This window comes from Lithobates pipiens, unplaced genomic scaffold, assembly GCF_037356315.1.
Source record: "Lithobates pipiens isolate NorthernLeopardFrog02 unplaced genomic scaffold, aLitPip1_a1.2 Scaffold_8, whole genome shotgun sequence".
Taxonomy (NCBI): Eukaryota; Metazoa; Chordata; class Amphibia; order Anura; family Ranidae; genus Lithobates; species Lithobates pipiens.
In genome coordinates, this window is record NW_027507903.1 from 653321422 (window position 1) to 653335609 (window position 14188).

Here is a 14188-nt window from a genome sequence, read left to right on the forward strand (position 1 = left end):
ATAGTGTAGCATGACCACGCAATTGTCATTCAAAGTGTGACAGCGCTGAAAGCTGAAAATTGTTCTGGGCAGGAAGGTGTATAAGTGCCTGTTATTGAAGTGGTTAAATAGCTATGATATATAAATATCTGTCTGATAAAATATGCTCATGTGCAGATGTGCATAAGACAAAAATGAATAGTAATGATAAGAATATTGTGAAAATGGTGAATGAAGGAAGGAATATACAGAAAAGCACTCAGATTAGACTACTCACCTCTATTTTCTCATTCAGGTCTCCAGGGGCAAGGGAGTCCAATATATCAATCCAATATGTCTCCCTCTGACAGACCCTGAGGCCCGATGAGGAATGGTCAAATTTTTTGAGGAAGTGTAGGAGAACACTGTGCGTGTCGTCTCCTGCCTCTATGAGACGGAGGTGCTCCCCAAACCTCTTCCTCAAAGTGCGTATGGTTCTGCCCACGTAGTACAAACCGCACAGGCAGATCAAACAATAGACTACAAACTCTGTAGAACAGATAAAAAAGCTACAGATCTGGTAGATTTTGCCTTTATTTGTAAACTCTTTTTGACCATGATTGACAGTGTGCCTGTCCACTGACTCAGTTGATCTTCATAAAATGAATCAGTTTTGGATCACCAGCTACCAAGCACCTGATGCTGATGTAACCGAATATTTTTTTCATGAATGCTTGATCCCTTCAAGACTGCCTATGCTGATGCTGAGTGACTATCCAGTTATGCTGAGTGACTATCCAGTTATGCTGAGTGACTATCCAGTTATGCTGAGTGACTATCCAGTTATGCTGAGTGACTATCCTGTTATGCTGAGTGACTATCCTATTCCTCCTCAGTGTTCATGTTGATAGCTTGTAAGAACATTTTCAGTTCTGGGCACCACCCCGGGGGCTAAGGCCCAATTTTTCCGCTCCTGTTTAGCAGGGGCATATAATTACAATTTTTGCTGTAATATTTTGCACCAGGGCTTGTACTCAACTAGAGTATCTGTGAGGGGTTGCAGTGTTGTGGCACCAGCACCAGTGCCTAAAGCCCAATTTTTCTGCCCTTGTTCAACAGGGGTATGTAATTACAATGTTTAATATTTTGCAGCAAGGCCCATTCCTGTGCCCACCAAGAGTAACTGTGAGGGCTTATAGTGTTGTGGCAACACCACCACATCACCACCAAAGGCCCAATTTTTCTGACCCTGTTCAACAGGGGCATGTAATTACAATTCTTAATATAATATTTCATAGCCAGGCCCGTTCCAGTGCCCACCAAGAGTACCTTTGAGGGCTTACAGTGTTCTGATACCACCAACTAGGAATGGGCTTTATGTTCGACTTGAACATTGGCTGTTCACCAGTTTGCCGAATAGGGAACAATTTTGAGTGTTCGCGGCAAATTCGAAAGCCGCGGAACACCCTTTAAAAGTCGATGGTAGAAATCAAAAGTGCTAATTTTAATGGCTTATATGCATGCTATTGTCATAAAAAGTGTTTTGGGGACCTGGCCCAGGGGACATAGATCAATGCAAAAAAAGTTTTTAAAACGGATGTTATTTCAGGAGCAGTGATTTTAATAATGCTTAAACTGAAACAATAAAAGTGAAATATTCCTTTAAATTTCATACCTGGGGGTGTCTATACTATGCCTTGAAAGGGCGCATGTTTCCCGTATTTAGAACAGCCTGGCAGCAAAATGAAATTTCTAAAGGAAAAAAGTCATTTAAAAGTACTCATGGCTATAATGAATTGTCGGTCTGACAATACGCATAAAAGTTCATTGATAAAAACGGCATGGAATTTCCCCACAGGGGAACCCCAAACCAAATTAAAAAAAGGGGAACCCGGCGTCAAAATGAAAAAAAAAATTGTGGGGTCCCCCCAAAAATCCATACCAGATCCTTATCCGAAAACGCAAACTGGCAGGAAAAGAGGGGGGACGAGAGAACGACCCCCTCCTGAACCGTAACAGGCCACTTGCCCTCAACATTGGGAGGGTGCTTTGGGGTAGCCTCACAGCATCGTTTCCCCATGTTGATGGGGAGAAGAGCCTCCTTCCCAATACCCTTGCCCGGTGGTTGTGGGGGTCTGCAGGCGGGGGGCTTATCAGAATCTTAACAAGGGGACCCCCAGATCCAGCCCCCCGTGTTCGAGAGTTTGCACAAACTTTCGGTCTGTTCGCATTTTCTGGATACGAACCGAACCGGGGAGTGTTTGGCTCATCCCTAACCAGGACTAGGTCCAACCCAGTTGGTCAAAGTTGGACTGTTACAAATGTAATTTGGCAGATTAGAAGACAGATTCCAAATGCCGGTAATAATGTCTAACTTTTATAGCAATTACTCTTGATGGAACCATGGTGAATCCCAATATCAATAACAACATGTATTGAGGGTAATGTTCTTTTCTCGCCCTATGTGCCTTGAAACGGATGATATATTTGTTCTCCCTCTTACCTATCTACCGTTACAGGTTCAATGCTTTAGAATAGTTCCCATAATACAAGTTCAATGGTAAATGTTGTTGTCAATTTATGCAGCACCACCAAAATCAATAATAATATATTTGTACAGTTAGTTGCTTTTATACAACTGTTTATACCTAGAAGCTGTATTATAGTGATAATACTAATTATGACTACACCCGATTAAATTGCTGCAATAGTTATGCACCTGATTGTTTTTGCGCAATAAACTTTTTCTTGGTTTTAAAAAAAATCCCACCTTGGTGGATTTTAGTGAAAAAGTTTTCGCTTACAAAGCAAAATAAAGCTGACATGCGTTGCGGAAGGCCCGGAAGTTAGTTTGTTCCTCTGCAAATCTCTCTGGAGTGGGGACTCTGGGTTGGGGTTGTGGCATCACCACTGAGGGAGTGGAGACAGTCTGTGTAGGTGCAGCAGAGGATGCAGAAGCTGCATTAGTAGGAACTGTTAAATTCTGTGCCCGTTCTTTCAGCTTAACGTAACCCTCCTGTAAGGATTTCATGGCCTGTGTGAGAGCTGTGAGGTGCTGACAAATCTCCATCACTGGTGAGGTTCTTCCTGCAGGCTCAGACATGGCTGTTTGATACTGATACTTACCTTATCGTACAGCCTGACTTGTAGGAGGAGACCTCTCTTACAGCCCTGGCTCAGGAGCCACTGGAGTTGGGACAGTAGCCTTGAGAGCACAGCGAGGTAAGAGTGCCTATGAGATCTGTGGTAGCTGGCACAGATGGGTGGATGATGGATCACCAGGGAAGACCGGAATGCGGTTGGCAGATGCAGGTCAGTGATCCGGTGAGCTGGGTGATGCAGGATCAGCAGCAGGCTGGAGCAGGGTGAGACAAGCCGGGCCCCATTTTGGAAAGTAGACACCCCAAGCTATTTGCTGATAGGCATGGTGAGTATTTTGCAGATCTCATTTGTTTGGGAAAATTAAGAAAGAAAAGGAAATAAAATAAAAAATTAAGTAATATCTCTAAATAAAGGGATAACAGTACCCCAGGTACAGTGGGACTTTTAATGCAAACAAATTTTTATTTTTATCATAAAAAAAATATTTATTCAAAAGATTTGTAAAAACAACATATAAACAGACATAAAAAGTCCATACAGAATCTCAATGCATGGATACATAAATGGACAGTCTTTAACAGAATAGATTTTCAATTTTTTTTACATTTTCAAAACTTTGTGACAAAAAGTGAGATCTGCAAAATACTCCCCATGCCTCTCAGCAGATAGCTTGGGGTGTCTACTTTCCACAATGGGGTAATTTGGGGGGCTTTGTACTGTCCTGTCATTTTAGCACCTCAAGAAATGAGATAGTCAGTCATAAACTAAAAGCTGCGTAAATTCCAGTAAATGTACCCTAGTTTGTAGACACTATAACTTCTGTGCAAACCAACAAATATACGCTTATTGGGATTTATTTAGCTGAGACATGTGGCTGAGCACATTTTGGCCTAAATGTATGACTAAAATTATGTTTATTGGATTTTTGTTTTTATAACAAAACGTAGAAATTTTTTTTTTCAACATTTTCAATCTTTTTTTCATTTATATTGCAAAAAAATAAAAATCCCAGAGGTGATAAAATACCACCAAAATAAAGCTCTATTTGTAGGAAAAAAGGACGCACATTTGCTTTGTGTACAGCGTTACATGACCAGATAAAGCAGCGCAATGCCAAATTGTAAAAAGTGCTCTGGTCATTAAGGGGGTAAATCCTTCCGGGGCTGAAGTAGTTAAGGTAAAAAACCTTCATTCTTTACAGTCCTCTGTAATAATTCCTGTAACATCCTAGTATATGATCTATATCTATGGAGATGATATCTGATTGCTGGAGATACTAAAGAATGGGGGATGGAAGAATAAAGTGCTTTAATGTGAAGTGTCCCCCATGTGAATGTAGAATCCCATTGTAAATGTGGAATATCCACCAATATAGTACTTGTATCTCTAATATATCCCAGAAGTTTCAGCGCTAAAGGCTGGAAATGTTTATCTACCCCTCCCCCCTACATTCTCTATAAGGGATCCTATTCCTGCCATAATTCGGTGATCTTCAATGGGATCTCCTGATTGGTGGACTTTAGGAAGGTGATGGAATATTACAACAAGGGGAAGACACATACCAGTACAAGTTAGAGAGTGCTGCTCACCCTGAAAATATGGAAAATTTATTTTTAGGCAGCAGAGATAGTGGATCGAATCAACAATGTATAAGTAATTCAAAAATAATTTTATTCTTAAAAAGATTTAACAAGGTAGTTAAAAAATGAGCTCCAACAGGACAACAATGTAAACAATGTAAATGATGATGGTGATGGAATATTGGGGTCACTGGGGTATCCACCATCAGACATTCTGCTGTTTTATTTCATAAACCCCCCAGATTCTTTCCTTTATCTATCAATTTCAGAAGCCTCTGTATGAGACACTGTGAGTTTCTGCTTAATAACCGAGTACATAAGGGGGTGACTAAGCGGTCACAGCGCCCCCTCTTTATACTGTGTAGACATAAGTACTACACCACCTTCACCTTTATCAGCTTCCCTAATAGCAAGATCTTTCCTCTGTATAACATTCTGTATATTCTGATATTCCGCTCTAGTGATGTTATGTTACTTTTTACTAAATGGGAATAAGTCCTCATATTCCTCTTATAATATAATATCATGTGTCTGGATTTGTCTCTGCAGGTTGGGGAGATGTGGTGTGACTTCCTCCGGCTGTGATGATCTCCGATCCATTCTTATCAATAATCGATCCCTCACCACACTGAAATTATCAAGGAATAATCTGGAAGACTCTGGAATAAAACTTCTATGTGAGGGGCTCAGAGATCCTGGCTGTAATCTGCAGAGTCTGGAGTGAGAATTATCCTATAAATGATATAATATTCTGCAGGATTCTGGTATAAATATTCTATGTGAGGGATCCAGACATGTCACCTAGATGAAAGTTATACAAATACAGACCTCTGATTGGCCGGTTACACTGGGAGTTCCCATCATAGTCCTTCAGGTCACTCGCTGTTATTGGCTTTCATCCCCTCCCCCCTCCGCTGACTATCAGAGATCAGACTTTGACTGGGGTCACACTGGAGGTCACAGCAGGGCGTCCGGTGCATCTCCATTCACCGTTTCAGGTCCAATTTCTCCCGGAATTTTGGGTTGAATTTGGACCTAAAACAGACCAGAAGACGCACAGGACTCCGTATTCTCTTCATTCAGTGACCAATCATAGACAGATGGTCCTCAATTAGAATCCGGAAGGACAGAGCGAGTCTCTAGACCAGAAGTGACCCCTAGATGCCAATAAAATCCCCCCATCCTTGTAGATATAAAATTGTCACCTCATCGAGCCTCAAAGAGAATTCCTAGTCATTTCATCTACAAGCCCAGCAGGGGACGAGGCCGATACAGGGAGAAGACCCCGAACTGTCTGCCAGACATTGATTTATATCAGAGATCAGAGGAATCTATTTTATCTCTCATACAAAATAAAATATGAGTTGCAGAGAGATGGAAATAATTGCCCCTGATTGTAGACATGTTGGGGTACATGTACATATAACATTGTATGTGTAGTGAGGATAGAATCCAGGAGAACCCCCAGAATGGTTCTATGGGGTCTGATCACACCAGACAAGCACTGATTGGTCTTGTTGGGATCAGACTGACATGCCAATGTTACCAATCCTCATCCATCAGAACCATTCATGGTCCATTTAGCTCTGGTTCCTTCAGAACACAGGACCGGCTTGTGGGCTGGGCAGGGAACGCCCCCCCCCGGGGTTGATTGGCTGATGGCTAAACTCCACCCACATCCATAAATTGAGGATCCTGAGATATGGACGGGGTGATTCCCATGGTGTCGGTCTAACCGGTGAATAGCGGATGTTCCTGACATGTTCCTGTCACAGGATAATCCTCAGAAAACGTTTATTTCTGTTTTATTCTCACAGCCAGACTGTGTCTGTCCTTTTGTCTTTGTTGTATTTTCTGTTATTCTTTATCTTTCTACATATTTTATACACTAAATAACAAACTAGTGTAGCTCTGCTCTATATTACACAGACAACCTACCTGCAGACAGAGGTAAGTGTTACCACAACCCCAGTGTTACTATACGGCTGTGTAACTATGTAACAAACCACCTAACCACCTGATCCTGATACTTCCAAATAATAATTACACAACAAAAATGATAATACAAAGCAAATACTACATCGAATATATGTCTGCTACTACCACAACCTCAGTGCTGGAACAATGTGCTGCAGAATAATGAATTGGTATTAATACACTTTATACAGAAAACTAACAACTTTATCCCGGTAATTGTAGAAATGGAGTCGGTGAGGATTTCCTCTCAGTAGTGCCACATCCAAAAACTTGTTAGAAACAAATAAATACCCCTAAGGGGGGCTTTTAAGGCACTTGTGTATATATAAAGCCGTGCTGCGGGAGAAATGTTACTTTGTAGATAAATCTCCCCCTATAATCCTCATGATTCATGTATTCTAGTAAAGGTACGCTGTAATCCAAGGGCCGCTTTTTGTTTTTGCAGCATTTTTTTCTTACTTTTGTAAGTCCCAGCAGGCCGCCGCCATCTCATGTGTGGGCATCTGAAGCAAGACTGTATCTCTTCCTGTATTCCATGGTTACCCAGCATGCACCTCCAGATCTCGCACATGCTCAGAGCAGCACGAGCTGTGTGATAGGTTGTAGTTTGGGTTTCCATAGCAACAGCAGTGTCAGAGGAAGGTCCCGCCCCTTAGCTATGGAAACCTCCCCTCCCCTTTATATATACATATATATGTATAAACATCTGCACAGAAAGAGGGATATCATTTACAATTAGCATTGTTTAAAAAGCAATTATCTTTTGCAGAAGCTGCCCCATCAAAGTATCCCCATCAAAATTTCCCCATTATACTGCAACCATCAAAATTGCCCCATCATATTGTCCCCAATCAAAATTGCCCCATCATATTGTCCCCAATCAAAATTGCCCCATCATATTGCCCCCATCAAAATTGCCCCATCCTACTGCCACCATTAAAATTGCCCCATCAGATTGCCCTCATCAAAATTGCCCCATCAAAACTACCCCATCAAATTTTCCCCATTATATTGGCCCCATCAAAATTGCCCCATCATATTGCCCCCATTATTCTGCCACCACTAAAATTGACCCATCAAAACTGCCACATCAAATTGCCCCCATAAAAATTTCCCCATCCTATTGCCCCATAAAAACTGCCCCATCCTATTGTCCCCATCAAATTTACCCCATCATACTGCCCCTATCAAAATTGCCCCATTATACTGCCCCAATCAAAATTGCCCCATCAAAACTGCCCAATCAAAACTGCCCTATCAAATTGCCCAATCAAAATTGCCCCATTAGATTTTCCAATCCATATTGTCCCATTATACTGCCACCACCAAAATTGCCCTACCCTATTGCACCCATTAAAATTGCCCCATCATATTGCCCCTTCAAAACTGTCCCATCATATTGCCCCATCAAAATTGCCCCACCAAAATTGCCCCATTATACTGACCCCATGAAAATTGCCCCATCAAAATTGCCCCATTATACCGCCCCATCAAAATTGCCCTATCAAAATTTTCCCATCATACTGCCACCATCAAAATTTCCCCAACATATTGCCCCATTATACTGCCACCATCAAAACTGCCCCATCCTATTGCCCCCATCAAAATTGCCCCATAATACTGCCCCTATCAAAATTGCCCCATCAAATTTCCCCATTATACTGCCCCCTTCAAATTACCCCATCCTATTGCCCCCATAAAATTGCCCCATTATATTACCCCATCAAAATTGCCCCATTATTCTGCCACCACCAAAATTGCCCCATCAAAACTGCCTTGTCATATTGCCCCTATCAAAATTACCCCATCCTATTTCCCCATCAAACTTGCCCCATCATACTGCCACCATCAGAATTTCCACAATAAAAATTGCCCCATCCTATTGCCCCATCATATTACCCCCATCAAAATTGCCCCATTATACTGCCCCCATCAAAAGTGCCCCATCAAAATTGCCCCATTATACCCCCCATCAAAACCGCCCTATCAAAATTGCCCCATTATACCGCCCCATCAAAACTGCCCCATAATACTGCCACCATCAAAATTGCCCCAACATATTGCCCCATTATACTGTAACCAACAAAACTGGTTCATCCTATTGCCCCCACAATACTGCCCCATCAAAATTGCCCTATCAAATTTCCCCATTATAGTGCCCCTTATCAAATTGCCCTCTTCAAATTACCCCATCCTATTGCCCCCATAAAAAATGCCCCATTATACTGCCACAAATTGCCCCTATTGAAATTTCCCCATCCTATTTACCCATGAAAATTGCCCCATCATACTGCCACCATCAAAATTGCCCCATCATATTACCCCTTCAAAATTGCCTCATTATACTGCCACCACCAAAATTGCCCCATCAAAACTGCTCCATCCTATTGCCCCCATCAAAATTACCCCATCATATTGCCCCCACCAAAATTGTCCCATCATATTACCCCCACCAAAATTGCCCCATTATACTGCCACAACAAAGAAGAGGGGGTCCCCTGGGGGTGGACTTTTAAGGCATGTACAAATTATAATAGTATACAAATTATTTTATTACATAAAACCAACAAAAGGTAATTGAATATACAGTATACATTAAAAAGTACATCAACAGGTATATATACAACCAGTATTGATGCTATGTCGTATCATTCATTTGAACAGAAAATACCCTACGCGTTTCTGAGCTTGGAAAAGCGTGTCCTTCTTCAGGGTTGTGTGGATACAATGTTTCTGTAGAATCTAATAAATGGCAAGGAACAGGGTAGCACAGTTATATAATATCTAAACAGGTGGTGACACACGGGTACAAAAAATAGTTAAACAGACACAATTTCAAAATACTTACAATACTGTTAACATGTATGACAATAGCCGCTGGGCACCATTTGATAAAAGAACAAACAATTGTACAGGACCATATGAGTATATTTGACTCTGCCAATGCTCGAGGTATATGCCCCAGTCGTTCTCTATTCAATAAAGTGCTGCTAGAGAACAATGCAAAAAATAAATAATAATAATATATGAAAAAATAAAAAAATATAAATAAATAGAAAATAAATAAAAATTAAATACATTTTATTTAATTTTTATTTATTTTCTATTTATTTATTATTTTTTTATTTTTTTAAGCATTGTTCAATGTTTAACTTTCAGTCTTTATTTATATATATCTACAGTGGTGTGAAAAAGTGTTTGCCCCCTTCCTCATTTCCTGTTCCTTTGCATGTTTGTCACACTTAAGTGTTTCGGAACATCAAACCAATTTAAACAATAGTCAAGGACAACACAAGTAAACACAAAATGCAATTTGTAAATGAAGGTGTTTATTATTAAAGGTGAAAAAAAATCCAAACCATCATGGCCCTGTGTGAAAAAGTGATTGCCCCCTAAACCTAATAACTGGTTGGGCCACCCTTAGCAGCAACAACTGCAACCAAGCGTTTTCGATAACGCTGAAATTACAGCGTCCTGGAGGAATTTTGGCCCACTCATCTTTGCAGAATTGTCCTAATTCAGTTACATTAGAGGGTTTTCGAGCATGAACGGCCTTTTTAAGGTCATACCACAACATCTCAATAGGATTCAGGTCAGGACTTTGGCTAGGCCACTCCAAAGTCTTCATTTTGTTTCTCTTCAGCCATTCGGTGGTGGACATGCTGGTGTGTTTAGGATCATTGTCCTGCTGCAGAACCCAAGTTCGTTTCAGCTTGAGTACACGAACAGATGGTCGGACATTCTCCTTCAGGATCTCTTGGTAGACAGCAGAATTCATAGTTCCTTTTATCACGGCAAGTCTTCCAGGTCCTGAAGCAGCAAAACAGCCCCAGACCATCACACTACCACTATTTTACTGTTGGTATAATGTTCTTTTTATGAAATGCAGTGTTCCTTCTACGCCAGATATACTTGGACACACACCTTCCAAAGAGTTCCACTTTTGTCTCATCGGTCCACAGAATGTTGTCCCAAAAGTCTTGGGGATCATCAAGATGTGTTGTGGAGAAATTGAGACGAGCTTTGATGTTCTTTTTGCTCAGCAGTGGTTTTCTCCTTGGAACTCTGCCATGCAGGCCATTTTTGCCCAGTCTTTTCCTGATGGTGGAGGCATGAACGCTGACCTTAACTGAGGCAAGTGAGGCCTGCAGTTCCTTGGACGTTGTTGTGGGGTCTTTTGTGACCTCTTGGATGAGTCGTCGCTGCGCTCTTGGGGTAATTTTGGGCGGCCGGCCACTCCTGGGAAGGTTCACCACTGTTCCATGTCTTCGCCATTTGTGGATAATGGCTCTCACTGTGGTTCGCTGGATTCCCAAAGCTTTGGAAATGGCTTTATAACCCTTTCCAGACTGATAGATCTCAATTACTTTCTTTCTCAATTGTTCCTGAATTTCTTTGGGTCTCGGCATGATGTGTAGCTTTTAAGGATCTTCTGGTGGACCTTACTGTGTCAAGCAGCTCCTATTTAAGTGATGCCTTGATTGTGAACAGGTGTGGCAATAATCAGGCCTGGGTGTGGCTAGAGAAATTGAACTCAGGTGTGGACAACCACAGTTATGGTATGTTTTAACAAGGGGGGGCAATCACTTTTTCACACAGGGCCATGATGGTTTGGATTTTTTTTCACCTTTAATAATAAACACCTTCATTTACAAATTGCATTTTGTGTTTACTTGTGTTGTCCTTGACTATTGTTTAAATTGGTTTGATGTTCCGAAACACTTAAGTGTGACAAACATGCAAAGGAACAGGAAATGAGGAAGGGGGCAAACACTTTTTCACACCACTGTATTCTTACCCCATTCAAATTACTATCATTACTTTTTATTTCTCATTTTTTCTATCCAGGTATTATTCTGGGTAAAACAACTATAAAAGTCCCAGTTCATATGAAAAAAATCTTCTTCCCCAATAGGGGACTGTAGACCTGTTTTCACACCACTCCTGCAGGATCTCTACAGCACTTTATTGAATAGAGAACGACTGGGGCATATACCTCGAGCATTGGCGGAGTCAAATATATCCATATGGTCCTGTACAATTGTTTGTTCTTTTATCAAATGGTGCCCAGCGGCTATTGTCATATATGTTAACAGTATTGTAAGTATTTTGAAATTGTGTCTGTTTAACAATTTTTTGTACCCATCTGTCACCACCTGTTTAGATACTATATAACTGTGCTACCCTGTTCCTTGCCATTTATTAGATTCTACAGAAACATTGTATCCACACACCTCTGAAGAAGGACACGCTTTTCCAAGCTCCGAAATGCGTAGGGAGTTTCTGTTCAAATGAATGATACGACATAGCATCAATACTGGTTGCATATATACCTGTTGGTGTACTTTTTAATGTATACTGTATATTCAATTACCTTTTGTTGGTTTTATGTAATAAAATAATTTGTATACTATTATAATTTGTACGTGCCTTAAAAGTCCACCCCCAGGGGACCCCCTCTTTTTTGTTGTGATGTTTTAGGATGTGGCACAACAAATTTACGTGATCCTGTCATACCCTCTCTTTTGCATTATACTGCCACCACCAAAATTGCCCCATTCAATTGCCCCATCAAAATTATCCCATCCTATTTCACCCATCAAAATTGCCCCATCATACTGCCACCATCAAATCTGCTCCATCAAATTGCCCCCTTAAAATTACCTCTATAGAATTTCTCCATCATACTGCCACCATGAAAATTCCCCCATCATACTGCCACAATCAAAATGTTCCTATGAAATTGCCCCATAAAATGTCCCCATGAAATTTCCCCATTATACTGTCCCCATCAAAATTACTCCATCCTATTTCACCAATCAAAATTGCCCCATCATACTGCCACCATCAAAATTGCCACAATCAAAATTGCCCAAACAAAACTGCCTCATCCTATTGCCACAATCAAAATTGCCCAATCAAAACTGCCCCCTTAACACATTATTGATGGAAATGATGAATGTAATAAAACAATAACTAGTTACAAGTAATTGATGCCACAACTCCAGTGCTGTAAAATGAATGTATCTAGTTGGATATATAAGAGGAAAGTCCATATATCTGTGATCAATCTTCCTCAATGATGGCGCCCCCTCCAGTGTGTCACTGCAAAATGAAGTGTGTTCCGAGTCCTCCACCTCCGTGCTGATGAAATGCCCCATATACAATATAGGTGTGATGTGCTTGTCACCCCCCTCTGGGAGGCTCAATGGGCCCGGGGGACTTCCCACAAGATCAGCTGTCACAAGTGTGGGGTCCTTTTAAGGGATCTAGTCCCTCCTGATTGGCTGGATATAGAACTCCAAAAAAACAAAAATGCCACCAATAGTGAAGTGCGTCCTTCAAAACAATTATCTCTTTATTGACAATAAATGCACTGACAACCAATAATATGTCAGCATATCCAGCAGCCAATTGGGCAGAAGATAATATCACTCACCAACACCACTTCCTGTTTCAGTTCCAGGCAGGAAATGACATCACCCGTCTCTGCCTGAGGGTCCCCTGTCCAATAATTGGTTGATCTGCTAACATATTATCATTACTTGTCAGTGTGTTTAGTGATCCTCATGGATTTTGCTGCATGGAGATGCATGTGAAGTAGAAATCCCATTATTTCCCATGTGGCCGGTTCCCATCGATGTGCCGCAGTTTAGTGTGAAAGGGAATCTATATGGAGCCTTTCACACCTCCAATGTGTGCGTTACCACGTACGCTGCAATGTACCAGCAACAGTGTAACACCACACTAATGCCCCGTACACACGATTGCACATTCCGACAACAAAATCCATGGATTTTTTTTATGACAGATGTTGGCTCAAACTTGTCTTGCATGTGTAGCGGGGTCTCTTTAAGGACTATAAAACTACTGTTCCCAGAACCCCGCTGGTTCCCAGGATGTTTTGAGTTATGTCTCAAAGACTCATGGGGGAGGATATATAAGGAGGGGGAGAGGCCTAGTTCTTCCTTTTTGGACACCCCCCTCTCTTCAAGCAAGAGGAGATCTGTGCTGAACTGCTGAGGCACAAGGCCTGAAGCCTGGGCCTTGTGCTCTTTTCCAAAGAGCTCTCTGCCAGCCTAGTTGCACCTGAGAGACATTTTCTCATTCCTTGCTGCAGTACACCAGAAGGATTGAAGACTCGGAGGTCGGTGGATTCCTGTTCCTAGACGAAAAGGCAGAGAAACCGGACTTGGACTTGTCCGGGTGGTGAGAGCTGTTTAAAGACAGATGCTTTATCTTTATTATTCGTTTGGATTACAAAGTTGTTCTTCAAGTGCACCACCGAAAGATTGCTAGCGAATATTGTTTTACTGGACTTCCATCTAGATCAGTCAGGCCTGACTGCATAGGTAGACAGTGCTGGGTGTTAGTTTACCCATGCGGGGAAGTAGCTGAAAAAGGGCAGCGTTAGAGTTGCATAGCAATACTTTATTGTGCTGATTACTCTGTTTATCTTTATTACTGGTTACTGCAGGGACCTGCTTATGTGTTGCAAACCAAATGTTCAATTCATGTTATTCCTTTTATAAAACAACAAGTAAAGTCAGTTATATACTTTCAAAGATTGT

General features: G+C 41.3%; 1 protein-coding gene across 1 annotated transcript in view; it reads left to right on the forward strand.

Annotated features, from left to right (window-relative positions):
- The first annotated feature begins 3251 nt into the window (after window positions 1-3251).
- LOC143962470 (ribonuclease inhibitor-like) overlaps window positions 3252-14188 on the forward strand; it is a 157827-nt gene continuing 146890 nt past the window's right edge. The window contains exons 1-2 of the mRNA XM_077471744.1: window positions 3252-3270; window positions 5102-5360. Of these exons, the coding sequence (XP_077327870.1) occupies window positions 3252-3270; window positions 5102-5360 (278 nt within the window). The remainder of the gene's footprint in view (window positions 3271-5101; window positions 5361-14188) is intronic.